At 38.6% G+C, this 27,746-nt stretch overlaps 1 protein-coding gene across 1 annotated transcript; it reads left to right on the forward strand.

Annotated features, from left to right (window-relative positions):
• On the forward strand, positions 1-27,336 carry LOC121380358 (excitatory amino acid transporter-like). Its single transcript, XM_041509141.1, has 11 exons — positions 1-223; positions 6,746-6,820; positions 9,284-9,406; positions 9,625-9,712; positions 12,017-12,059; positions 12,611-12,734; positions 13,413-13,539; positions 15,491-15,724; positions 16,086-16,280; positions 16,841-16,975; positions 26,085-27,336. The coding sequence occupies exons 1-11, from the start codon at positions 28-30 to the stop codon at positions 26,329-26,331; spliced, it is 1,587 nt and encodes a 528-aa protein (XP_041365075.1). The 5' UTR covers positions 1-27; the 3' UTR covers positions 26,332-27,336.
• Positions 27,337-27,746: the final 410 nt, after the last annotated feature.

Here is a 27,746-nt window from a genome sequence, read left to right on the forward strand (position 1 = left end):
TTTGTGTAAGAGGTGAACGCTTTGATCATGGTTGACCGTAAGGCACGTTGTCCCCGCAGTGGGTGCGATAACGACAATACCTGGTGCTGCAATATCCCGTGGAAGAGTGCGATAAGGAACAATCTGATAGTTCTCCTGACCATTGGAGGGGTCGTGGTTGGATTCATTGTCGGCTTTCTCGTGAAGACCCTCCAGCCCTCCCAAGATGCCATAATATGGATAGGTGGGTATTTAAACTTTTAGAAACGATAAACCTGCGATGTGGAGAATATTAATGGTTACCAAAGATATACATTATTTTAAAGGCATACTGTCACGGATTTAAGGACCTTATTTCTCCAAAAGTGGATAATAAATGAAAATTATATCAATGTTTGGAAACCAAATCTGGCTAATGAATCACCTTAACTAAACCATGATGGAGTGAAATCCGTGTCAATTCTCTTGGCAATACTAATTTTTAAATTATGGACCATTGCCATAATTCAATTTTTTTTTTTTTTTTTACAAAATATCAATAATACGTGGAGTATGATGGTTATGTATATTGTTGAATAAAGTACATTTACGGACAAATCAAATACATATGTTTCACGTAGTACTTTGTTTGACCATTTAATATGTCAGTGGTATGTGACAATATGCCTTTAATATAGGGATGGCAAACCATAATTGGCTATGTCAATGCCATGTTTTTCAGAAAAAAAACTAATTTTTACGTGTGATAGAGTTTAGAAGAAAAAAATAAAATAAAAGGAAAATAATATATTGTTTTCAAATTATATGGTTTCGCATAAAAAAAACAAGAAGTCAACAGCAACAAAATTAAAAAACAAAAAAAAGTGGACTACTCTCATTTTTATAGAGTACATAATCGATTCTGCTTGTCAGCCTCGATAATATATAACAAAATTATCCAGACTTTATAACGCCCCCTTCAGCTTTTGGCAAGGTTAGTAGTGCAAGTGTAAGCAACGTATCCCGTTAACACAGATCTGAGGGTTTTTTAATCAGCGGTACATTCCGAACAGGACATTAGAGAACATTCAGTTATTAATCATCGGTTATTCGATGTGAAACCTTTTGCTAATTCGTGGCTTGTAGTCATAAAAGGAAAACCAGCTAGATTATTTTTCACATATTCACCCACAGACAGGATAGTACATACCACGGCCTTTGATATACCGGTAAAGGGGCAATGGTTGGGGCGGAAAGAAACCTGCCAAAGAATGGGTCCACTGGGGTGATTCGATCCTACCGACTGAGCTAGATCCCGCTGTTAAAAGAGAGTTCAACTGTTTTATTTTTTAATCTTCGGTACTTTCCAATAATAGAAGGGCGATAATAGAAGGCCTACTACACGGTCATATTATTTATACTTCATGATATTAGAGTGATATGGTTGGGTATTAACCAGCTTTGGGAAGAAATACTTCGACTTCAAAATAACTTGGCTTTTTACAATAATAAGCATTATGAATAGTTTGTATAATGATGTATTGCAATATGGGTATTTTTGTCGTCAAATATATAGTGATATGAGTACTCTGTACCATAATATATTTACAACATTACCAGATGAAAAAGGCTCTTACAAAATCAATGAAATATATTATGTAAGTTGAAATTTATTGTTTCAATCATGAAATATATGGATAAAAAAGAAAGAAATGTTTTATTTAACGACGCATTCAACACATTTTATTTACGGTTATATGGCGTCAGACATATGGTTAAAGACCACACATATAATGAGAGAGGAAACCCGCTGTCGCCGCTTCATGAGCTACTCTTTGAAATGTATGGATCACCTAAGGGTACTAAGGTTTATTTAGTAATGTAGTTCCTTTAAGTTTTCACAACCAACAGTCAAGTTGATAGAATCAGTCGAAGCCAAGGTATAAGCGTTTTGACATTATGAAGAAGTTTGTTTTGTTTAACGACACCACTGGAGCGCATTGATTAATTAATCATCGGCTATTGGATGTCAAACATTTGGTAATTTTGACTCGTAGTGATCAGAGAAAACTCGCTACATTTTTCCTAATGCAGCAAGGGATCTTTTCTATGCACTTTCCCACAGACAGGAAAGCACATATCACGGCCTTTGTCCAGTTGTGGTGCACTGGTTGGAACGAGAAAAAACAATCAGCTGAATGGATCCACCGAGGTGGTTCGATCCTGCGACGCAAGCACCTCAAGCGAGCACTCAACCGACTGAGCTAAATCGCGCCCCGTTCTGACATTAAGGTAATGATATCAGGGCTTGCAACCCTGACACAATCATATTTGTTTTTGGAGTTAATAACGTTAATAATAATAGTAATAATAATAATAATAATATTAATAATAAAGACACCAGAGTTTTAAATTGAGAACAATGAACATATGTTTATAGAAATTACCAAGTATAATAATAATATATGTATGCTGGTAATACTAATTGTTATATATACCTTTGTTTGACACCCAATAGCCGATGTGTATTTTTCATTCATTCATTCATACATTCATTCATTCAATGCTTGTTACGAATCACTATGTCTATAATCGAAATCTGAGAAATGTTCCAAATGATTGTTAGTCTCCACAATTTTCCAGAATAAACCTATCGGTTGATCTGTTTATACATAGCATGGAACCGGTCATTTGAATTGTAACAACAAGAGATAACTTTCTGATTGTACAGACATTAAATTTTTGGACAAAATTAAATGTTCCAGTTACCAGGCGTGCAAAATAAGACAAGGTGTTCACCTTTATGGCGTCCATTTTGAATCGCCAAGGACGATCGGGCAATCGTTAACTGTCCACCCTGCTAAAACCAGTAATATCTTCCGAATTGTTAAGAGACTGCTTTTCCAGGAATACAATTGCTTGCCTTTATTACGCATCTATATAAAATGTTTGAGGAAACTTGTGTTATTAAGTGTTATAGTGACCCCCTCCCCTACAAACAATATAAATACAATTGTGATGCTATGTTAAATCTAAAACGGAATTGCAACTCCATAAAAAAAGATAATAATAATAATAATAATAATAATAATAATAATTTAAAAACAAATTTGTTTATTCACATTTTGTGTATGACTACATAGAAATATTTCATCGTTATAGAATTACTTTAAAAACTCAAACACACTTGATATTTTGTATCCCGAGGTCTTTCGTGAAGCATTGTCAACCATTTTGGTTCACTCGCAACGAACTTTGGATTGCGTCGTTATATTCAGAACTCACTGAAACAAAAAAGAAGAACACACAAACAACAAAACCAATAAATAAATAAATAAATAAAACCCAATATGTGGACAAAGACGGTGAAGATATGATACTATTTTCAAGAAAACTCTAAAAACTCATAAAAGTTATAGTCTATGATAATAAACTCTTTAGTATGTTTATATGTTTTCTTAAAATTGATAGAAATATTAAATGATCCTTCTCAAAGTTTGTATACCAAATCATTTTGTGTCACTGGTTCAACACCTTTTACAAAGAGACAGTAATGTTGATCCTTGATCTGGTATGACCATTGCGAGTTAGTCAACCGTGACGGTCCAGACTATTATTGTTGTGTTACTATGGCTGTTCATATTCCATTATTACTCATCGTTGTAATAAATTAACATATTCTATTTCTGAACACGGATCATCCTCAATGAGGTCAGCTGTGCCTTAACGTGTTTCTCAGCGGGGGACGTATGTCATTATTCACCCAAGAGATTGTCTTCTTTTACAAATATACCGGCCTCGGTGGCGTCGTGGCAGGCCATCGGTCTACAGGCTGGTAGGTACTGGGTTCGGATCCCAGTCGAGGCATGGGATTTTTAATCCAGATACCGACTCCAAACCCTGAGTGAGTGCTCCGCAAGGCTCAATGGGTAGGTGTAAACCACTTGCACCGACCAGTGATCCATAACTGGTTCAACAAAGGCCATGGTTTGTGCTATCCTGCCTGTGGGAAGCGCAAATAAAAGATCCCTTGCTGCCTGTCGTAAAAAGAGTAGCCTATGTGGCGACAGCGGGTTTCCTCTAAAAACAGTGTCAGAATGACCATAGGTTTGACGTCCAATAGCCGATGATAAGATAAAAAATCAATGTGCTCTAGTGGCGTCGTTAAATAAAACAAACTTTACTTTTTTCTTTTACAAATAGTTGTAACCACTAAATTATGCATAATATTCGTAACAACATCAACAAACGTTTGTGATGAAGGACTGGTTGTTGGGACAGAATGGTTTTGTTCAATACGAGCAGACGTCAGCCAGTGACCTCGTCGCATGGCTTTTGTAGCTGTTGTTTTGAAATTTCTTTGACGACAGATGGTTTAGGTCTTTGGAGAGTGCAGCATGGAGGCGTGGTTAGGGAAAAGACCCGTGGAAAATTCCGAAGCTGAATCGAGCTAGTGTGTTAATAATGTTCTGCTGTGGTAGCTGCAGAACCATACAACCGGTTTATGATCTGACGTCAGGGGAAATATTTTTGAAAAGTTCCTGAGCAGACCCGAGTTAGTACAGATACCCGGAGGAGTGACGTCCGGGTAAATTTCCTTTAACGGTCTTGGGATTAATTGAAGTAACACCAGGACGCCAAGTAGGTTAATGGATTTTTCCAGTTGTGGAACTGGCGTACACTGACCCTTCTATGGACCACAGGGTGGATATGACACCAAACTATATTCCAACTGAAAGTACAGAATCGCGGTTCTTAGCAACCATTGTAGAAAGTAATTAAGCTCAGGAATTCTTGTATGCAACTATCAAAACGCAATCTACTACTTCGCCATTTATCACACAAGGACTCTAGTATAGATTTCGAAAGCAAAAGTATAACCCAGGATATGTTCGACAATGTTCTACCCTATTCAAAACTTGATAAAGAAGAAGACGTTTGTTTTGTTTAATGACACCGCTAGAGCACATTGATTTATTAATCATCGGCTATTGGATGTCAAACATTTGGTAATTGACATATAGTTAAACACTTGGTAATGTTCTTCCTCGTGTGAACTGAGCCGGCTACACTGCCATATTTCGTTAGTTTTACAATTATTTGTGATATACACAGGCCCGAACCCTCCCTCACTCTCTCAAGCAAATATTCTTTTTTGTTTTCCTTTTCTTTAAATGGTTCTGAGGCAGAATGTCTCAACTTAGTGAACTCCCCCTTGAAATTTAGCTCGCCTGAGTCAAGACCTCCTGCATAAATTCATGCACACGCATCTTAACTCAAGAATATCGAGGTGAAAACGGACAGCCCAGATATTAGCGAACTGAACACATAACATCTGTTTTTCATACAGACAAGCATCTGTTTATTAGTTTTTTTCTTTATGTAATAACTAGGCTACTAAACGAGTATTTTTGTAATACGATATTGGAATAAACCCCCCCTCCCCCCAAAACCCCCATCCCCCAAAACCAACAAAACAAAAACAAAAAAACAACAAACAACTGCAAACAAACAAAAAAAGAAGAAAAAAAGAAATAAACAAATGAGAAAGAATAATACTAAACGTAAGCTACACAATCCATTGCTTTGAATAGGTGGGATATATCGTAATCATAGTTTTATGGTTACCGGGTTTGCTTCGGGTTTTTTTGGGTTTTTTCTATATTGGTTTGAATGACATTTTATTTTTTGAGTGGTGAGAAAAAAAATTACTTCCCGCCTGCACATCTCAACCAATACTCCACGACTGGTATACCAAAGACCGTGTTAGCCTATCTATGAGAAAGTGCTTATAAAAGAGTACGTTCTGCTTGTGGCAAAATGTAGCGGGTTTCCTCTAAGATGATATCTTAGAATTAACAAATGTTTGACATGCAATAGTCGATGATGAATTCCAGAACAGCTCTTGGTTTTAAACTTAAGAACTGTCCTAATGGCTGGGATCTAACTCAGTCGGATAAGCAAGCACTCGCCTGAGATCCTTGGGTGGAAGAATCGAATCCCCTCTGTAGACCCATTCTCGATTTGTTTTTCCCCGTCTCAACCAGCGCGGCTGCTCCCCAATTTAACTAGACCTGGTATATCAAAGGTCTTGTTAATCCCGTCTGTGTGAAATTACATATAAAAGATTCCTTTCTGCTAATGGAAATATGTAGTGGGTTTTATCTGAAGACTAAATTAATCTTCAATAGCCGATGAATAATAAATCAATATCAGTATCAATAAAATTAATGCTCTAGTGCTCTAGTTAAACAAGAACAAACTTTTACTGCCATAGTAGTATACATTCGTTTTACTGCCATAGTAGTATACATTCGTTTTACTGCCATAGTAGTATACATTCGTTTTACTGCCATAGTAGTATACATTCGTTTTCACACATTTATTTGGTAATGTTAAAATATTAATGCGTTTATTAAAATACTCGGCGGCAGATATAGGATTTTGTAAACGGGCGGGGTGGGGGGGTGGGGGGGGGGGCGTGGTCATGTGCTGAGGTGGGGTTCTGATGCCTGTCCTTGATATTAGTTAAAACATTCACAATACAGTAAAACTATATTAATAATTATCAATATTTATTTACAAAGCGGAACACTAATACTGAAACTAAAACAGACGAGTCTCAGAATATAGAGCAACAGTGCATACTGACTGTGATGTGACATTAATATAGTATATACTTGGTTTGGCATCCATTTTAGGTATTATCTGACGTCATATAACCGTAAATAAAATGTGTTCAGTGCGTCGTTAAATAAAACACTTCTTTCCTTTCCTTCTATTTTAGGTATCCCAGGAGAGGTGTATATGCGTATGCTGAAGATGATGATTTTACCTTTAATTATCTGCAGTGTAATTACAGGTAAGAACAAAGAAAACAAAAACAAAGCAATCAACAATGTCATAGGCATCGAAAGGTGTCAGCAACCTGAAGGGTGGGGACATCAACGGGGGCATCTATAGAGGCTGGGTCTGAGAAGCAGTAATATATTAATTTTCCTTTCAACCGATGATTGGGGATACATAATCTTCAGAGTTGGTGAGGGCCAGAGATCAGGATGTGGGAAGGTTCTATTACTTTAATCTCTTAATACATGTACCTTATGTGAGGCAACAGGTGTTTTCGTTCTTATGCGTCGCCATCGTCATATATACAGACACATAATTGGCCGACGACAAAGTAATGTGCATGAATCGAGATAGTAAATAATTCTGTTCATTCACTCATAATTAGCTTTTTGTGTTTATATGTTATGACCGAATCTGGAATCGAACATAAAGAGAGGATTTCACCAACAGTGGTGGGTCTTAGAACGTGCTACCTTCTTACTCTTATTGTTTGTACCGTGCTTGCTATAAAATGGTCTTAAATAATCAGGATTAAATTTTCCAGTTTTTAAACAGTATAGTTTAGCTACCAATTAACCAGCAACCAAAGTCCGACATCAGAATAAATACAAAACACGCGAATAAACAACAACAACAACAACAACAACAACAACAAAAAACCCACAACCCAACAACAACATATTCTCTTAATCAACAACACTGCATAAAACAATCGTTGTTGGAACGTAGCATTATACAATACATGGAGATCGATGGATGACTAAACAGGCAAAGACAGAGTGAGAGAGAGACGGAGAGAGAGAGAGAGAGAGAGAGAGAGAGAGAGAGAGAGAGAGAGACAGAGAGAGAGAGAGAGAGACAGAGAGACAGAGAGAGAGAAATAGACACCTGACGGGCTTATTCCCAACAAGGCTTTGTAAGTCATATGTGACTTATAATGCGAAAACATCAGACTTGTTTTTCAATGACTGGGGGTTTTGGGTGAAAATTTCTGTGCAATCGATTATTACACGACAATTGGGGTATTTTCTTCGGAATTTATTGGGTATTGTTTGTCGAATTATAGATTGTGATGGCCATGGTGTTAGAGTTGACCACTTCACACTTAAATATGAAATCCAATGACTGGTAATGCTACTGCAAGTAGATGTTGAAATGTGAAACCTCTGTGCAATATCTCCCAATAGAAGCCCCAGTCTAAGCCGGATAAGTACAAGAAAAAACTCATCAACCAGCCTAAGGATCCTAGGTCGACCTTGATTGTTCCCGTTCCCTTTCCTATGGGTATATTTTTCAGCATCAGTCATTTCACTAAACAAGACGTTGAATGTGGCGGCATTTGGTAGTCCAGTATAAAACATACATTTTTCATCAGACTCCACAACATCTTCAATCATCAGATCTGGTCTTGCTGCCTGCACTCCCACAGATTTCATTTCAGTTGTAGAAAAGTTAGTTTGAGTAGAAACTGAAATCATCTGACATCTGTTTGGACATGTTATGTTTGATGTCTGGCTCGAACAACTTGTTTGAGAAAATGTACATGTTTGTTCATTCTTATGTAAATGCATGCCAAAATTGTGTGCTTAAACTGGTCCACAGTAATCATGCAGCCTTACTGAAATCGTGAAATGCTAATAAGCAATATATCTTTATATCTGTCCTTGTATCTTATCTCGTTAGTTTTCTGTTACTGGTAATTTAATGCGATCAGTTCTATAAAACCGTAGATGTAAAGAACATATCGAAAAAAGAAAACATACACAAGCTTTTAGTTTGACATTTTATTAATTTGTAATATATAAGTGTACTATGAAATGGAACACACAAACATGTCGGCGACCACGCCCAACTTTTTGAGAAACCAATATCAAACCCAAAACATGCACTGAATAATAATAAGCTTAAAGTACTGTCAGTCGGGCCAACTTTGTTGTAAACAGTATGGAAGACAGAAAACAGACAGATGGAGTTTCAGTTTGAATTTGATTAATTTGTTACATTAATATGTTCTCAAATAATAAGTAAGTGTACAATGAAATGGTACACAAAACGTCGGCGATCTCGCCCAACCTTGCTGATATGGAGTAAACTGAACAAAAGCAATGACAGAAAAAACAAAAGCTTGGGAATAAAGAACAGTATCAAACCCAAAACATTAATTAAATATTATTATAATAACCAATTTATTGTAATAAACAGTGACATTCCCGTCTGCTTATATGTATACAGAGTACGGCGATTTCGCTCAGCAGTATATGGAATTTACGTGGCGAGATCACCCGGGTGAGATCGACCGGTGGCGAAATCGCCGAACTCCAATGAGCGTCTGCATCCATTGTTCTTTCCTCTCCGGAAGTGGGTGCAATTTTGGTCTCTCTCTCTTTCTCTCTCTCTCTCTCTCTCTCTCTCTCTCTCTCTCTCTCTCTCTCTCTCTCTCTCTCTCTCTCTAAAATGACGAACCGGGTTCTTACAGGAACGTCTTCCCTGGACCCAAAATGCAACGGCAAGGTCAGCATGGTCGCCCTGCTGTACATCATCGTCACCAACGCTATACCGTGTTTCATAGGCGTCTCGACTGGACTTATTTTCAATTCAGGTAAGAGACTATATACGTTCGAGCATCAGCTTTTATACAGTAATTATATGATATAATACACACACACACACTCTCTCTCTCTCTCTCTCTCTCTCTCTCTCTCTCTCTCTCTCTCTCTCTCTCTCTCTTGGTTAATATAATATAATATTATATATATATATACACACACACACACACACACACACACACACACATATTTGTTTGTTTGATCTGTTTAGGAAAAGGTGTTGACATTCGTAACAAGTTTGAGACTTCTATACCAACCGAGATTATGGAGACACAGGATATTTTTGCTGATCTCATCAGGTAACTAGTTTTTTTGTTGTTGTTTTTGTTTTTTAAATATGAGTTTCAGATGGTTAATTATCAATAAATCATACCTGGAAATTCCAACTAGTTTTGACCATGTTGCTTATACTTCGCAAGTGAACATTTCGTAGATACAAAACACGGAAAGTTCTGTGTATACAGAGGGTATTGAAAAACACTGACAGCAAGTAACATTGTCCTTACACCAGTATTTACCGTATTCTAATTGCAGAAAGACAGAAACCGTAAACATTGCAGAAACTTGTTTTTGTTGTTGTTGTTGTTTGTTTTGTTTGTTTCTTTACAAAATATCAAGAATTACATGAAATTATTTGATTGATTGATTGAAGCATATTTTATTGCTTTTCAAAGAACAAATGAACAAGTTATACAACTTACTAGACCTTCTCCATAATACATACATGTTACGACAGTAATATATTAAATATTATTAAAAAAGATAAAGAAGAAAGAATAAAGGAAACAGAAAAAAGACGCAATAAAGTTTTCTATGTGTTCTATAATTAGACAGCAGGTTTGCTAAAGGAAAACAAAACACAAACAAGGCATCGCAATGATTACATATTGGCTACAAAAATAATAAGGAAACGTTTTGTCTTCTTCACATTTTTACCATTTAAAACTAGTTGTAAATCTATTGGCTGAAATTTTTGCAATGGATTCCAGAGAGTGCGTCTTTGCCTTTCATATAAAATACATTCACATAAAAAAAACTATAATTGCTTTCAAAATAATTATGTCCACAACTTCACGAGGAATCGGTGGTAAGACCAGCTCGATATAAGTCTGCTTTTAAATCACTACACCTGTGTCTTAACTTGGTATGCAATACATGTTCGCCAGAGCTAGCCCTGATAGGCCCTATGTATAAAAATGTATGTTACTTAAAGGGACATTCCTGAGTTTGCTGCATTGTAAGATGTTTTCGACTAATAAAATAGTTCTACGATTAAACTTACATATTAAATATGTTTTCTTGTTTAGAATATCAGTGTCTGTATATTCAATGTGTTTCTCGTGGTCTTAATATTTGTAAGAAGCCCCAACTGGATTTTGTCTTCAAATAATTTCGTACGTACTAAAAAAAAAACTTATTTTAGGAAATAAAATGAAATGTGACCTAGTACAAATATTAGAACGATCAGAAACAAGTTTAATATACAGCCACCAATATTTTATGTAGAATTTTTTTTAATATGTAATTACAATCGTTAAAAAGTCTCTATTAGTCGGTAACATCTTAAAAATAGCAGCAACCTCAGGAATGTCCCTTTAACAATAGAGGTGGAATCACATTGATGTGCGTAATTCATTCAGGGCAGGACGTAGCCTAGTGGTACAGCGCTCGCTCGCTGTGCGTCAGTCTGGGATCGATCCCCGTCGGTGGGCCCATTGGACTATTTCTCCTTCCAGCCAGTGCACCACGACTGGTATATGAAAAACCGTGGTATGTACTAACCTGTCTGTGGGATGGTGCATATACAATATCCCTTGCTGCTAATCGAAAAGAGTAGCCCATGAAGTGGCGACAGCGGGTTTCCTCTCTCATTATCTGTGTGGTCCTTAACCATATGTTTGACGCCATATAACCGTAAATAAAATATGTTGAGTGCGTCGTTAAATAAAACATTTCTTTCTTTTTTTAAAATTTATTTCATGCCGTCTATTTAAATAACCAGTAGATAAAGAATATGTAAAAAAAAAAAAATCAATATAACGTTTAAACCCCCGTCGACAACGACATCTTTTTGGCTCCAATACAATTGAGGTGGTGCTTAATTAATTTACAAGTGAATATTTCATATCATTTCAACTTATTTTCGTGCTTATATCCAATTAAGGTGAATATACCGGTAATACAAGTCCTATTATCTCGCTCACTGTGTGATATTATTGTCGTTTACTTGGATAGCTGACACGGGCAAAATTTATTATTGCTTTCCTTAAAAATACTTTAATTATATTAAACATGTTAATTACGTTAATTATTAACACTGCAGTTAAAAGAAAACCCAAATAAATTATAATATTTTTTTTGTTGTGGACATCGTATACGTCGGTATTTAAAACCCACAGTAGCTATTTTTGCATACCGGGTAGTTAGCAACTTTGCTAGATATTTAATACTGATTTAATTTAATTACATATATTATTATCAAACCAAAACCAAAGATAAACTGTGTTATATGGTCGACAAACACACATTAAAAGATGCTTTTTTCCCCCATGTAAATGAAAGACGCAGTTGTATATTAATATGTTAATATTTGTTTGTAACAGAAACCTGTTCCTAGACAACCTGATAACAGCCTGTTTCCAACAGGTAGGTTTCAGATTATTTTTCGGTGTGGTTTTAAAATGTCTCACTAACAAAGCAAGATAGAGAGAGAGAGAGAGAGAGAGAGAGAGAGAGAGAGAGAGAGAGAGAGAGAGAGAGAGAGAGAGAGAGAGAGAGAGAGAGAGAGAGAGAGAGAGAGAGAGAGAGAGAGAGAGAGAGAGAGAGAGAGAGAGAGAGAGAGAGAGAGAGAGAGCTAGTGAGAGGGAGAGAGTGAAATATGTATTTTTAATTGTATCTGTGAAACATTCAATAAACACTTGGTATGTTTGTTTAATAATCTAGAAATGTGTGAATAACAACATAAATAGAACAATGGAAAACTTTACTTGGTCTAGATTTCAATTAGTATGGATATGCTTTTGGGTGAAAAAGTCTTAGCCAACTTCGTACAAGAAACCTCTTTTAATAAATCAATAAATCAAGATGCACGTACTTTTATTTTTTAAACTGAATCAAAGTATTTATTTCCAGTGAGATCATGTTTAAGCAGTTGTTATTCATAGACAATAGTAGAATTATTTTTTATGTTATCTTAGGCACAGACAAAATATCATACCAAGGATCGGATCATTGAAGTCAACGATACCGGAAAGATAGTGAACCAAACTGTTGGATCTGTGATAAAATCGGTGGGCACCGCCAGTTCAACAAATATACTAGGTAAGTTAGCTTCAAACAGGCGGACCTACTGCATCATAACGTTTGGTGTAAAATTGATTTCCAGATGTTTTTGTTTGATAGCAATGAATGCATCCGTCAATTTTGGAGCGCCGTCACCATAGTTAAATTGCTTTGATGTCAACAAAAGGTTTGTGAGAGGACGGAGGCTGATTTTTGCCCGAATTAAATATGTTTCCTCGAATATGGATAACAACTTTTATTCATATTTGCATTAATACCAAACAACTCTGGATAACGACTTGAAACTTCCAAGAATACCCCTGAACATTATCAAAACTGTCGGGTGTCTATCCAGACGTTCCAAGAATCGTGAAGAATGATCATGAAGGCGTTAGGGTCTCACTACGCATATCCAAGACTAACCCCGATTTTTCTAGTCGTGGCCATTCGGGGCAAAAATCGTGTATTATGTGAGTGGGGCTTGAAGCCGATTCATGCTGTTTTTGGCTATAATTCGGGATCTACCGTGGCAGGATAGGATCGGGACTATTCGTGGCCATTTGAGTCAAAACTCGTGTATATGTGACTGGGGCTTAAGACACTAGACTCGGCAACCATTTGGTTGTCGATAGTTGAGTGTTCAGCGAAATTTGTGTGTACAGTTGGACTTGGTTAACAGATAGATACGATTTGGAATGTCTCTTGTTTCTGTGACAGGTTTGGTTTTGTGTAGTATGGTGTTTGGAATAGCTGCAACTGCTGTGGGGGACACCGGGAAACCATTCATCGCCTTCTTTCACTCGGCAACTGAAATCATCATGAAAATCCTGCGATGGTTTGTATGGTACGTAAAAAAAGACTTCACACTGGTCACTGTTTGCTATACTGTTACTGCTACTGTTACTTTATTAACGTTTGCTATAACGTCTAGATTTAATTAATTAAAACCCCGTACCCTAGTTTTCGAGGTACGTCCCTTTATCTTTCGCATAAAATTAGTTTTGAGCGATTACAAACACCAGAATTGCCAGAAACAAGTTGGATTTGCTTAAATTAACCAAAACTTTTTAAATGATGTGCAAGTTAACGGTAAAAAAAGGTTGTAATAGTCGAACATATTTTACACTGCCTAAAACCTTGGGTCCGCGGCTTGGATTATGCTGCGGATCTACATGGTCAAGACGCATAAAACAACGATTATGAACATGTTAATGGTTTAGTCGTTCGAGTAGTAGCAAATTATACGTATAATAATGACTGGGGAGTGCATATTCTTAGGGAGTGCACATTAAATGCTACATGCCGGCCTCGATGGCGTCGTGGTTAGGCCATCAGTTTACAGGATGGTAGGTACTGGGTTCGGATCCCAGTCGAGGCATGGGATTTTTAATCAGATACAGACTCCAAACCCTGAGTGAGTGCTCCGCAAGGCTCAATGGATAGGTGTAAACCACTTGCACCGACCAGTGATCCATAACTGGTTCAACAAAGGCCGTGGTTTGTGCTATCCTGCCTGTGGGAAGCACAAATAAAATATCCCTTGCTGCCTGTCGTAAAAGAGTAGCCTATATGGCGACAGCGGGTTTCCTCTAAAAAAACAGTATCAGAATGACCGTATGTTTGATAAGATAAAAAATCAATGTGCTCCAGTGGCGTCGTTAAATAAAACAAACTTTACTTTTTTTTTTAAATGCTACACCGGCTGGAACATGAATAGCCTACCTTTGTTATTAAAGTAAAGTTTGTTTAGAGAACATTGATCAATTCATCATCGGTTGTTGGATGTCAAACATTTAGTAATTCTAACACGTAGTCTTCAGAGAAAACCACTATATTGTTTTTATGTTTGCCAGGGATCTTTTATATGCACTTTTTCGTAGGCAGGATGAGACATACTACAGCCTTTTATAAATACAATCGTGTACAAAAAACACTCCATCAAGTCCGCCGAGGAGGTTCGATCCTACGACCCATGCACCTTAGGCGAGTGTTCTAGACGGTTAGAAGTACTGACAGCTACATCCCGCCCCTCTTTGTGATTAGAACCTACTACAAATATCTTGAAATTTATAATAATTTGAAAATGTTGCTTTGCAAACTTTCTTAAGGACAAAATACTTAAATATGCCCCACAACTCTGAAGCTAAGATGCCCAGAATACACGTTGCCGCTCCCCTCTCATCCCAGTTACTGGCGGATCCAGGATTTGTTTGCAAGCATTGGGGAAAGTTTATACGCGCAATAACCATGGCAGTAGCTAGGATTTTTTGTTGGGGGAGGGGGGGGGGGGGGGGGGGGCAACTGAGTAGTTAATAGTCTAAAACTCCTTAAACAGTTAAGAAGAGAAGTTTCTTTAATGCTTTCCGGATTTGTTTCGTTAGCTTCGGCACTGATAACTTAAATGGAATTTAAATATTAGAGGTGTATGCACTTTATAATAAATTTAAAAAAAATCAAACTACATTTGTTTTCGTTGTAAACGGTGTGTGTATGTATGTGCGCGCGCGCGTTGTGTGTGTGTGTGTGGGGGGGGGGGGGGCACCCCGACTGACCATACACCCACCTCTACTGATTCACGCCTGCTGATATCCTTCTCCCCCGACTACTGATAACATTAGCACAGCAGCCAACATTTCGTTCCAGGTTCACCCCTGTCGGTGTGGCCAGCCTGATAGCCGTGGCGCTGCTGGAGGCGGATCATATGCAAGGCGCATTCCGCTCCCTGGGGATGTTCTCCGTGCCCCCCCCCCCCCCCCCCCGACTATGATAACAGAAGAGTTAACATTTCGTTTCAGGTTCACCCCTGTCGGTGTGGCCAGCCTGATAGCCGTGGCGCTATTGGAGGCGGGTCACATGCAAGGCGCGTTCCGCTCCCTGGGGATGTTCTCCGTGTCTGTGTTCACGGGGTTGGCCGTGCACCAGTTGCTCGTGGTCCCCCTCCTCTTCTTCGTGCTCACCAGGACCAACCCTTACACCTTCCTGCTCACACTCGGCAGACCCGTCATGGTGACATTCGCAGCAGCAAGCTCGTGAGTATTCAGTTCGGCGGAATCGCAGAATAAATTGTAATCAAAATCGGAATATAAATTATGACGTCTCTTTGTGTGGTAGAATTGGATTACGAAATACCATACGCGTCCTTAAGAATATCTGGAATGGGAGCATAATTTCCAATTGAACAGTCACATGTACGGGGGGGGGGGGGGGGGGGGGGGGGGGCTTAACACAGATTTATTTGTTTATATATAATAAAAACCACGTACATTTTGTTTGTTGTAGAGCGATAGCTATCCCTGATAGGCCTATGTTGTTTGTTGTAGAGCGATAGCTACCCCTGGAATTTTGTTTGTTGTAGAGCGATTGCTATCCCTGAGATTTTGTTTGTTGTAGAGCGATAGCTATCCCCGAGACTCTGAACATCCTGGAAAACAAGAACAACGTGGACAGGAGGATATCGCGATTCGTGGTGCCGTTTGCCGCGACAATCAACAGAGACGGCAGCGCTCTTTACATCGCCACGGCGTGCATATTCATTGCACAACTCTCAGACGTACAGCTAGACGGAGGCAAAGTCGTCTTAATTTGGTAATTAATAAATATTAGTTTATATTTTACTAGTGGTTTAAAGAAAGAAGCGGGGGTGGGTATAAAAGCAGCGGACATTGCCCCTAAATCTGAAAATGAAGAACCAAAACATGCATGTATGTGACCTCCCGTCCTCACTTGAAACGCAAATAAAACAATGGCGGATCCAGAAAAACCGGGGGGGGGGGGGCTGACATGAGATGGAATGCCAAGGGAATTTTGGGGGAGGTTTAGAGGGGGATCGTAAAAAAAAAAAAAAAAAATTAATACATGTATATAATAAAATTATAACTATCGCAAAATGTAAGGGGGGGGGGGGGGCGGGCCCCTGTCCCCCTAGTTCTGCCTTTGTAAAATATGAATTTGAAAGAATATTTTGGTACCTACTTTGGCCAATTCGGAAAGCTTACAAGAACGCAGTTCATAATGTATCACAATGTTATCAAAGACATACTTTATGCTAGTATGACTGAACGCAATTATTATGAACTCTCCTAGCCCACAGTTGCTTACACCTTCCGATTTTTGTGTTGTGATGGATCTATTTTCTTGTTTAACAGTGTCCTGACTACAGTTATATCTGTTGCCATCCCATCAGTCCCCAGTGCAGGCGTGGTTGCCGTTCTCATCAACCTAACAGCATTGAACATACCGGCTGACAGCATTGGACTTCTCTTTGCTTTAGAGTGGATCATGTGAGTGTTCTCTTTGCTTCAGAGTGGAAGATGTAAGTGTTCTCTTTGCTTTAGAGTGGATGATGTGAGTGTTCTCTTTGACTTGGAGTGGATCATGTGAGTGTTCTCTTTGCTTTGGAGTGGATCATGTGAGTGTTCTCTTTGACTTGGATCATGTGTGTTCTCTTTGACTTAAAGTGGATCATGTGAGTGTTCTCTTTGCTTTAGAGTGGATCATGTGAGTGTTTTCTTTTGCTTTGGAATGGATCATGTGTTCTCTTTGCTTTAGAGTGGATCATGTGTGTTCTCTTTGACTTAGAGTGGATCATGTGAGTGTTCTCTTTGCTTTAGAGTGGATTATGTGTGTTCTCTTTGCTTTGGAGTGGATCATGTGAGTGTTCTCTTTGACTTGGATCATGTGAGTGTTCTCTTTGACTTGGATCATGTGAGTGTTCTCTTTGACTTAAAGTGGATCATGTGAGTGTTCTCTTTGCTTTGGAGTGGATCATGCGAGTGTTCTCTTTGCTTTAGAGTGGATCATGTGAGTGTTTTCTTTTGCTTTGGAGTGGATCATGTGAGTGTTCTCTTTGACTTGGATCATGTGAGTGTTCTCTTTGCTTTAGAGTGGATCATGTGTGTTCTCTTTGACTTAGAGTGGATCATGTGAGTGTTCTCTTTGCTTTAGAGTGGATCATGTGTGTTCTTTTTGCTTTGGAGTGGATCATGTGAGTGCTCTCTTTGACTTGGATCATGTGAGTGTTCTCTTTGACTTTGATCATGTGAGTGTACTCTTTGACTTGGATCATGCGAGTGTTCTCTTTGCTTTAGAGTGGATCATGTGAGTGTTGTCTTTGCTTTAGAGTGGATCATGTGAGTGTTCTCTTTGCTTTAGAGTGGATCATGTGAGTGTTCTCTTTGAGTGGATCATGTGAGTGTTCTCTTTGAGTGGATCATGTGAGTGTTCTCTTTGCTTTAGAGTGGATCATGTGAGTGTTGTCTTTGAGTGGATAATGTGAGTGTTCTCTTTGAGTAGATCATGTGAGTGTTCTCTTTGCTTTAGAGTGGATCACGTGAGTGTTCTCTTTGCTTTAGAGTGGATCATGTGAGTGTTCTCTTTGACTTTGATCATGAGTGTTCTCTTTGAGTGGATCATGTGAGTGTTCTCTTTGAGTGGATCATGTGTTTTCTTTGAGTGGATCATGTGAATGTTCTCTTTGCTTTAGAGTGGATGATGTGAGTGTTCTCTTTGCTTTAGAGTGGATCATGTGAGTGTTTTCTTTGCTTTAGAGTGGATCATGTGAGTGTTGTCTAACTTAAGAGTGGATCAATCATGTGAGTGTTCTCTTTGCTTTAGAGTGGATCATGTGAGTCTTCTCTTTGAGTGGATACTGTGAGTGTTCTCTTTGACTTAGAGTGGATCATGTGAGCATTCTCTTTGACTTAGAGTGGATCATGTGAGTGTTCTCTTTGAGTGGATAATGTGAGTGTTCTCTTTGAGTGGATAATGTGAGTGTTCTCTTTGAGTGGATAATGTGAGTGTTCTCTTTGCTTTGGAGTGGATGATGTGAGTGTTATATTTGCTTTAGAGTGGATGATGTGAGTGTTCTCTTTGCTTTGGAGTGGATCATATGAGTGTTCTATTTGCTTTGGAGTGGATCATGTGAGTGTTCTCTTTGAGTGGATAATGTGAGTGTTCTCTTTGCTTTCAGAGTGGATGATGTGAGTGTTCTCTTTGAGTGGATAATGTAAGTGTTCTCTTTGAGTGGATAATGTGAATGTTCTCTTTGCTTTGGAGTGGATCATGTGAGTGTTCTATTTGCTTTAGAGTGGATGATGTGAGTGTTCTCTTGGCTTTAGAATGGATGATGTGAGTGTTCTCTTTGAGTGGATAATGTGAGTGTTCTCTTTGCTTTGGAGTGGATCATGTGAGTGTTCTATTTGCTTTGGAGTGGATCATGTGAGTGTTCTCTTTGAGTGGATCATGTGTGTTCTCTTTGAGTGGATCATGTGTGTTCTCTTTGAGTGGATCATGTGAGTGTTCTCTTTGCTTTAGAGTGGATGATGTGAGTGTTCTCTTTGAGTGGATCATGTGAGTGTTCTCTTTGAGTGAATAATGTGAGTGTTCTCTTTGCTTTAGAGTGGATGATGTGAGTGTTCTCTTTGAGTGGATAATGTGAGTGTTCTCTTTGCTTTGGAGTGGATCATGTGAGTGTTCTATTTGCTTTAGAGTGGATGATGTGAGTGTTCTCTTTGCTTTGGAGTGGATGATGTGAGTGTTCTCTTGGCTTTAGAATAGATGATGTGGGTGTTCTCTTTGAGTGGATAATGTGAGTGTTCTCTTTGCTTTGGAGTGGATCATGTGAGTGTTCTATTTGCTTTGGAGTGGATCATGTGAGTGTTCTCTTTGAGTGGATCATGTGAGTGTTCTCTTTGAGTGGATCATGTGTGTTCTCTTTGAGTGGATCATGTGTGTTCTCTTTGAGTGGATCATGTGAATGTTCTCTTTGCTTTGGAGTGGATCATGTGAGTGTTCTATTTGCTTTAGAGTGGATGATGTGAGTGTTCTCTTGGCTTTAGAATGGATGATGTGAGTGTTCTCTTTGAGTGGATAATGTGAGTGTTCTCTTTGCTTTGGAGTGGATCATGTGAGTGTTCTATTTGCTTTGGAGTGGATCATGTGAGTGTTCTCTTTGAGTGGATCATGTGAGTGTTCTCTTTGAGTGGATCATGTGAGTGTTCTCTTTGCTTTGGAGTGGATCATGTGAGTGTTCTCTTTGAGTGGATAATGTGAGTGTTCTCTTTCCTTCAGAGTGGATGATGTGAGTGTTCTCTTTGAGTGGATAATGTGAGTGTTCTCTTTGAGTGGATAATGTGAATGTTCTCTTTGCTTTGGAGTGGATCATGTGAGTGTTCTATTTGCTTTAGAGTGGATGATGTGAGTGTTCTCTTGGCTTTAGAATGGATGATGTGAGTGTTCTCTTGATGTGAGTGTTCTCTTGGCTTTAGAATGGATGATGTGAGTGTTCTCTTTGAGTGGATAATGTGTTCTCTTTGCTTTGGAGTGGATCATGTGAGTGTTCTATTTGCTTTGGAGTGGATCATGTGAGTGTTCTCTTTGACTTTGATCATGAGTGTTCTCTTTGAGTGGATCATGTGAGTGTTCTCTTTGAGTGGATCATGTGTTTTCTTTGAGTGGATCATGTGAATGTTCTCTTTGCTTTAGAGTGGATCATGTGAGTGTTCTCTTTGAGTGGATCATGTGAGTGTTCTCTTTGAGTGGATCATGTGAGTGTTCTCTTTGCTTTAGAGTGGATCATGTGAGTGTTGTCTTTGAGTAGATAATGTGAGTGTTCTCTTTGAGTAGATCATGTGAGTGTTCTCTTTGCTTTAGAGTGGATCACGTGAGTGTTCTCTTTGCTTTAGAGTGGATCATGTGAGTGTTCTCTTTGACTTTGATCATGAGTGTTCTCTTTGAGTGGATCATGTGAGTGTTCTCTTTGAGTGGATCATGTGTTTTCTTTGAGTGGATCATGTGAATGTTCTCTTTGCTTTAGAGTGGATGATGTGAGTGTTCTCTTTGCTTTAGAGTGGATCATGTGAGTGTTTTCTTTGCTTTAGAGTGGATCATGTGAGTGTTGTCTGACTTAAGAGTGGATCAATCATGTGAGTGTTCTCTTTGCTTTAGAGTGGATCATGTGAGTCTTCTCTTTGAGTGGATAATGTGAGTGTTCTCTTTGACTTAGAGTGGATCATGTGAGCATTCTCTTTGACTTAGAGTGGATCATGTGAGTGTTCTCTTTGAGTGGATAATGTGAGTGTTCTCTTTGAGTGGATAATGTGAGTGTTCTCTTTGAGTGAATAATGTGAGTGTTCTCTTTGCTTTAGAGTGGATGATGTGAGTGTTCTCTTTGAGTGGATAATGTGAGTGTTCTCTTTGCTTTGGAGTGGATCATATGAGTGTTCTATTTGCTTTGGAGTGGATCATGTGAGTGTTCTCTTGGAGTGGATAATGTGAGTGTTCTCTTTGCTTTGGAGTGGATGATGTGAGTGTTCTCTTGGCTTTAGAGTGGATGATGTGAGTGTTCTCTTTAAGTGGATAATGTGAGTGTTCTCTTTGCTTTGGAGTGGATCATATGAGTGTTCTATTTGCTTTGGAGTGGATCATGTGAGTGTTCTCTTGGAGTGGATAATGTGAGTGTTCTCTTTGCTTCAGAGTGGATGATGTGAGTGTTCTCTTTGAGTGGATAATGTAAGTGTTCTCTTTGAGTGGATAATGTGAATGTTCTCTTTGCTTTGGAGTGGATCATGTGAGTGTTCTATTTGCTTTAGAGTGGATGATGTGAGTGTTCTCTTGGCTTTAGAATGGATGATGTGAGTGTTCTCTTTGAGTGGATAATGTGAGTGTTCTCTTTGCTTTGGAGTGGATCATGTGAGTGTTCTATTTGCTTTGGAGTGGATCATGTGAGTGTTCTCTTTGAGTGGATCATGTGAGTGTTCTCTTTGAGTGGATCATGTGTGTTCTCTTTGAGTGGATCATGTGTGTTCTCTTTGAGTGGATCATGTGAATGTTCTCTTTGCTTTGGAGTGGATGATGTGAGTGTTCTATTTGCTTTAGAGTGGATGATGTGAGTGTTCTATTTGCTTTAGAGTGGATGATGTGAGTGTTCTCTTGGCTTTAGAATGGATGATGTGAGTGTTCTCTTTGAGTGGATAATGTGAGTGTTCTCTTTGCTTTGGAGTGGATCATGTGAGTGTTCTATTTGCTTTAGAGTGGATCATGTGAGTGTTCTCTTTGAGTGGATCATGTGAGTGTTCTCTTTGAGTGGATCATGTGTGTTCTCTTTGAGTGGATCATGTGAGTGTTCTCTTTGCTTTAGAGTGGATGATGTGAGTGTTCTCTTTGAGTGGATGATGTGAGTGTTCTCTTTGAGTGAATAATGAGAATGTTCTCTTTGCTTTAGAGTGGATGATGTGAGTGTTCTCTTTGCTTTAGAGTGGATCATGTGAGTGTTTTCTTTGCTTTAGAGTGGATCATGTGAGTGTTGTCTGACTTAAGAGTGGATCAATCATGTGAGTGTTCTCTTTGCTTTAGAGTGGATCATGTGAGTCTTCTCTTTGAGTGGATAATGTGAGTGTTCTCTTTGACTTAGAGTGGATCATGTGAGCATTCTCTTTGACTTAGAGTGGATCATGTGAGTGTTCTCTTTGAGTGGATAATGTGAGTGTTCTCTTTGAGTGGATAATGTGAGTGTTCTCTTTGAGTGGATAATGTGAGTGTTCTCTTTGCTTTAGAGTGGATGATGTGAGTGTTCTCTTTGAGTGGATAATGTGAGTGTTCTCTTTGCTTTGGAGTGGATGATGTGAGTGTTCTCTTGGCTTTAGAGTGGATGATGTGAGTGTTCTCTTTAAGTGGATAATGTGAGTGTTCTCTTTGCTTTGGAGTGGATCATATGAGTGTTCTATTTGCTTTGGAGTGGATCATGTGAGTGTTCTCTTGGAGTGGATAATGTGAGTGTTCTCTTTGCTTCAGAGTGGATGATGTGAGTGTTCTCTTTGAGTGGATAATGTAAGTGTTCTCTTTGAGTGGATAATGTGAATGTTCTCTTTGCTTTGGAGTGGATCATGTGAGTGTTCTATTTGCTTTAGAGTGGATGATGTGAGTGTTCTCTTGGCTTTAGAATGGATGATGTGGGTGTTCTCTTTGAGTGGATAATGTGAGTGTTCTCTTTGCTTTGGAGTGGATCATGTGAGTGTTCTATTTGCTTTGGAGTGGATCATGTGAGTGTTCTCTTTGAGTGGATCATGTGAGTGTTCTCTTTGAGTGGATCATGTGTGTTCTCTTTGAGTGGATAATGTGAATGTTCTCTTTGCTTTGGAGTGGATCATGTGAGTGTTCTATTTGCTTTAGAGTGGATGATGTGAGTGTTCTCTTGGCTTTAGAATGGATGATGTGAGTGTTCTCTTGGAGTGGATAATGTGAATGTTCTCTTTGCTTTGGAGTGGATCATGTGAGTGTTCTATTTGCTTTAGAGTGGATGATGTGAGTGTTCTCTTGGCTTTAGAATGGATGATGTGAGTGTTCTCTTTGAGTGGATAATGTGAGTGTTCTCTTTGCTTTGGAGTGGATCATGTGAGTGTTCTATTTGCTTTGGAGTGGATCATGTGAGTGTTCTCTTTGAGTGGATCATGTGAGTGTTCTCTTTGGGTGGATCATGTGTGTTCTCTTTGAGTGGATCATGTGTGTTCTCTTTGAGTGGATCATGTGAATGTTCTCTTTGCTTTGGAGTGGATGATGTGAGTGTTCTATTTGCTTTAGAGTGGATGATGTGAGTGTTCTCTTGGCTTTAGAATGGATGATGTGAGTGTTCTCTTTGAGTGGATAATGTGAGTGTTCTCTTTGCTTTGGAGTGGATCATGTGAGTGTTCTATTTGCTTTAGAGTGGATCATGTGAGTGTTCTCTTTGAGTGGATCATGTGAGTGTTCTCTTTGAGTGGATCATGTGTGTTCTCTTTGAGTGGATCATGTGAGTGTTCTCTTTGCTTTAGAGTGGATGATGTGAGTGTTCTCTTTGAGTGGATGATGTGAGTGTTCTCTTTGAGTGAATAATGAGAATGTTCTCTTTGCTTTAGAGTGGATGATGTGAGTGTTCTCTTTGCTTTAGAGTGGATCATGTGAGTGTTTTCTTTGCTTTAGAGTGGATCATGTGAGTGTTGTCTGACTTAAGAGTGGATCAATCATGTGAGTGTTCTCTTTGCTTTAGAGTGGATCATGTGAGTCTTCTCTTTGAGTGGATAATGTGAGTGTTCTCTTTGACTTAGAGTGGATCATGTGAGCATTCTCTTTGACTTAGAGTGGATCATGTGAGTGTTCTCTTTGAGTGGATAATGTGAGTGTTCTCTTTGAGTGGATAATGTGAGTGTTCTCTTTGAGTGGATAATGTGAGTGTTCTCTTTGCTTTAGAGTGGATGATGTGAGTGTTCTCTTTGAGTGGATAATGTGAGTGTTCTCTTTGCTTTGGAGTGGATGATGTGAGTGTTCTCTTGGCTTTAGAGTGGATGATGTGAGTGTTCTCTTTAAGTGGATAATGTGAGTGTTCTCTTTGCTTTGGAGTGGATCATATGAGTGTTCTATTTGCTTTGGAGTGGATCATGTGAGTGTTCTCTTGGAGTGGATAATGTGAGTGTTCTCTTTGCTTCAGAGTGGATGATGTGAGTGTTCTCTTTGAGTGGATAATGTAAGTGTTCTCTTTGAGTGGATAATGTGAATGTTCTCTTTGCTTTGGAGTGGATCATGTGAGTGTTCTATTTGCTTTAGAGTGGATGATGTGAGTGTTCTCTTGGCTTTAGAATGGATGATGTGGGTGTTCTCTTTGAGTGGATAATGTGAGTGTTCTCTTTGCTTTGGAGTGGATCATGTGAGTGTTCTATTTGCTTTGGAGTGGATCATGTGAGTGTTCTCTTTGAGTGGATCATGTGAGTGTTCTCTTTGAGTGGATCATGTGTGTTCTCTTTGAGTGGATAATGTGAATGTTCTCTTTGCTTTGGAGTGGATCATGTGAGTGTTCTATTTGCTTTAGAGTGGATGATGTGAGTGTTCTCTTGGCTTTAGAATGGATGATGTGAGTGTTCTCTTGGAGTGGATAATGTGAGTGTTCTCTTTGCTTCAGAGTGGATGATGTGAGTGTTCTCTTTGAGTGGATAATGTAAGTGTTCTCTTTGAGTGGATAATGTGAATGTTCTCTTTGCTTTGGAGTGGATCATGTGAGTGTTCTATTTGCTTTAGAGTGGATGATGTGAGTGTTCTCTTGGCTTTAGAATGGATGATGTGGGTGTTCTCTTTGAGTGGATAATGTGAGTGTTCTCTTTGCTTTGGAGTGGATCATGTGAGTGTTCTATTTGCTTTGGAGTGGATCATGTGAGTGTTCTCTTTGAGTGGATCATGTGAGTGTTCTCTTTGAGTGGATCATGTGTGTTCTCTTTGAGTGGATAATGTGAATGTTCTCTTTGCTTTGGAGTGGATCATGTGAGTGTTCTATTTGCTTTAGAGTGGATGATGTGAGTGTTCTCTTGGCTTTAGAATGGATGATGTGAGTGTTCTCTTTGAGTGGATAATGTGAGTGTTCTCTTTGCTTTGGAGTGGATCATGTGAGTGTTCTATTTGCTTTGGAGTGGATCATGTGAGCGTTCTCTTTGAGTGGATCATGTGAGTGTTCTCTGAGTGGATCATGTGTTTTCTCTTTGAGTGGATCATGTGTGTTCTCTTTGAGTGGATCATGTGAGTGTTCTCTTTGCTTTAGAGTTGATGATGTGAGTGTTCTCTTTGAGTGGATGATGTGAGTGTTCTCTTTGAGTGAATAATGTGAGTGTTCTCTTTGCTTTAGAGTGGATGATGTGAGTGTTCTCTTTGAGTGGATAATGTGAGTGTTCTCTTTGCTTTGGAGTGGATGATGTGAGTGTTCTCTTGGCTTTAGAGTGGGATGATGTGAGTGTTCTCTTTAAGTGGATAATGTGAGTGTTCTCTTTGCTTTGGAGTGGATCATATGAGTGTTCTATTTGCTTTGGAGTGGATCATGTGAGTGTTCTCTTGGAGTGGATAATGTGAGTGTTCTCTTTGAGTGGATAATGTGAGTGTTCTCTTTGAGTGGATAATGTGAATGTTCTCTTTGCTTTGGAGTGGATCATGTGAGTGTTCTATTTGCTTTAGAGTGGATGATGTGAGTGTTCTCTTGGCTTTAGAATGGATGATGTGAGTGTTCTCTTGATGTGAGTGTTCTCTTGGCTTTATAATGGATGATGTGAGTGTTCTCTTTGAGTGGATAATGTGTTCTCTTTGCTTTGGAGTGGATCATGTGAGTGTTCTATTTGCTTTGGAGTGGATCATGTGAGTGTTCTCTTTGAGTGGATCATGTGAGTGTTCTCTTTGAGTGGATCATGTGTGTTCTCTTTGAGTGGATCATGTGTTCTCTTTGAGTGGATCATGTGAGTGTTCTCTTTGCTTTAAAGTGGATGATGTGAGTGTTCTCTTTGAGTGGATCATGTGAGTGTTTTCTATATTGATCACAATTGTTTTATTATATATTTGTTTACTTATTATATATTTATTTAAAGTCTTTTTTTATATATATTTCAGTGACCGTGTGCGATCATCCGTGAATATGATTGGCCATGCATTCTGTACCATGATCACCTACAAGTTGTGTATAAAATCAATGCTAGAAGCATACAGTAATGACACTGCAGAGATAGAAATACTTGTCCAAGCACCGTCAGACCCTAAAGACAAGCCTTACCTGTCTGACATTTCACCACCACCATCAGAAACCAAGTCAAATTCAATGAGTGTACCTGATGTTTCTAATGTGGACAGCAATGTGTGATTTAAAACTACTGGCTTGTTGGTGATGGCAACAGAAATTTTAAACACAAATATTTGCTACAATTGGCAAAAATCCCAAAATACTAATTTTTACTCAGATATGCTTTGTGACGTATTTGTTTATGCACATGATGAAGTAGAAATTTGGCTTTTAAATGAAACACGTTTTAGTGTTTAAGCATAATATGAATGAGGACAAAGTTGCCATTGTTCTAAATGTAGTAAACTGCAAGAGATATTGCTCTAAACAGCAAAACAGAAACTATCAATAACAATTGCAATATCTGATCTGAAATTTGTGATATCATAGTGCAATGCAAAATGACTTAAATGTAAAGCCACTTATGAGAACCTAAGGAAGCTTGCTGATTTAGGCTTCTGGCTCCGCATTCATAAACGTACTTAAGTCAATGTATGATACCTAAATACATACTTAAAGTACATAGATAAGTATCATACATTGACTTAGTATGTTTATGAATATGGAGCCAGGTCTGTGTGTACATTGTTTGTTCAGAAACCAAGGGCAGATCCAGGAAATATTTCAGAGAGGGGACAGAGTGCAAAAGGGCACATGGACCAACTCCCTGAAAAAGGGTGCAGCTCACCCTGGACCCCTCCCTTGGATCTGCCCTTGTCAAAGTTGTGGCATACTTGAAAATTATTCAGTTCTGTACGATTTGCTGCAGATATATACAACATAATATATTTAATGGCATTCCTTCCACATTTTACTAAGTCTGAATGACAAAACTGTAAGCATGTCTAAGCTTGTATATCTGCTCAAGATAGAGTTCAAGAAATGTTTGGACAGTTGTGATATGAAATGCTCTCAGGCATTCCACCTACAGGACAATCACTAAATCAAGACAAGATATCCTATTACTTGGGCTGAATGAAGAAGACTGCTGCTCCCAGGACTGGCTTGACAGTCTCATTGACAAAGCCATATTTCTGCACATGACAGAGTCCTAGGGACAATTTGACAATAAAACATATTTATATACTTGCTTATTTGTTGTAGTAGCAGGGATTCCAGAATTTTTATAAAATCCACTAGCCATGGGATCAGTGATTAAAAAAATTTACTAGCCCTACTTTACTTTAAGTTAATACAGTTTTACTAAATAATACTAATAATCAGATATGTCACCTAAAGATTAAAAAACTAACATTGGGGGTTGGTTGGAGGCAGGATATTCATATTTACAAAATAAGACTTAACTGCAACATTTGACTCCTTTTTTTTCACTAGCCATCGGGCATGGCAACAGTAGTTATTTACTAGCCCAACATTGAATATCACTAGCCATGGGAGTGGGAATACCATAATCTAGAAACCCCGAGTAGATAAGGTTGCATGGTCAAATGTTTTCTACTGCTGATCAGAAAGTCACTGTCAGAGGATGACATTGA

Source organism: Gigantopelta aegis, chromosome 9 (genome assembly GCF_016097555.1).
Source record: "Gigantopelta aegis isolate Gae_Host chromosome 9, Gae_host_genome, whole genome shotgun sequence".
NCBI lineage: Eukaryota > Metazoa > Mollusca > Gastropoda > Neomphalida > Peltospiridae > Gigantopelta > Gigantopelta aegis.

What these genes read in the sequence shown, in the direction of transcription:
- LOC121380358 (XM_041509141.1), top strand. Translation starts at nt 28, where the DNA reads ATGGTTGACCGTAAGGCACGTTGTCCCCGCAGTGGGTGCGATAACGAC. An exon ending in AGATGCCATAATATGGATAG is followed by an intron (nt 224 to 6,745) that starts GTGGGTATTTAA and finishes CTTCTATTTTAG; the next exon opens with GTATCCCAGGAGAGGTGTAT. An exon ending in TTTGCTTTAGAGTGGATCAT is followed by an intron (nt 16,976 to 26,084) that starts GTGAGTGTTCTC and finishes TATATATTTCAG; the next exon opens with TGACCGTGTGCGATCATCCG.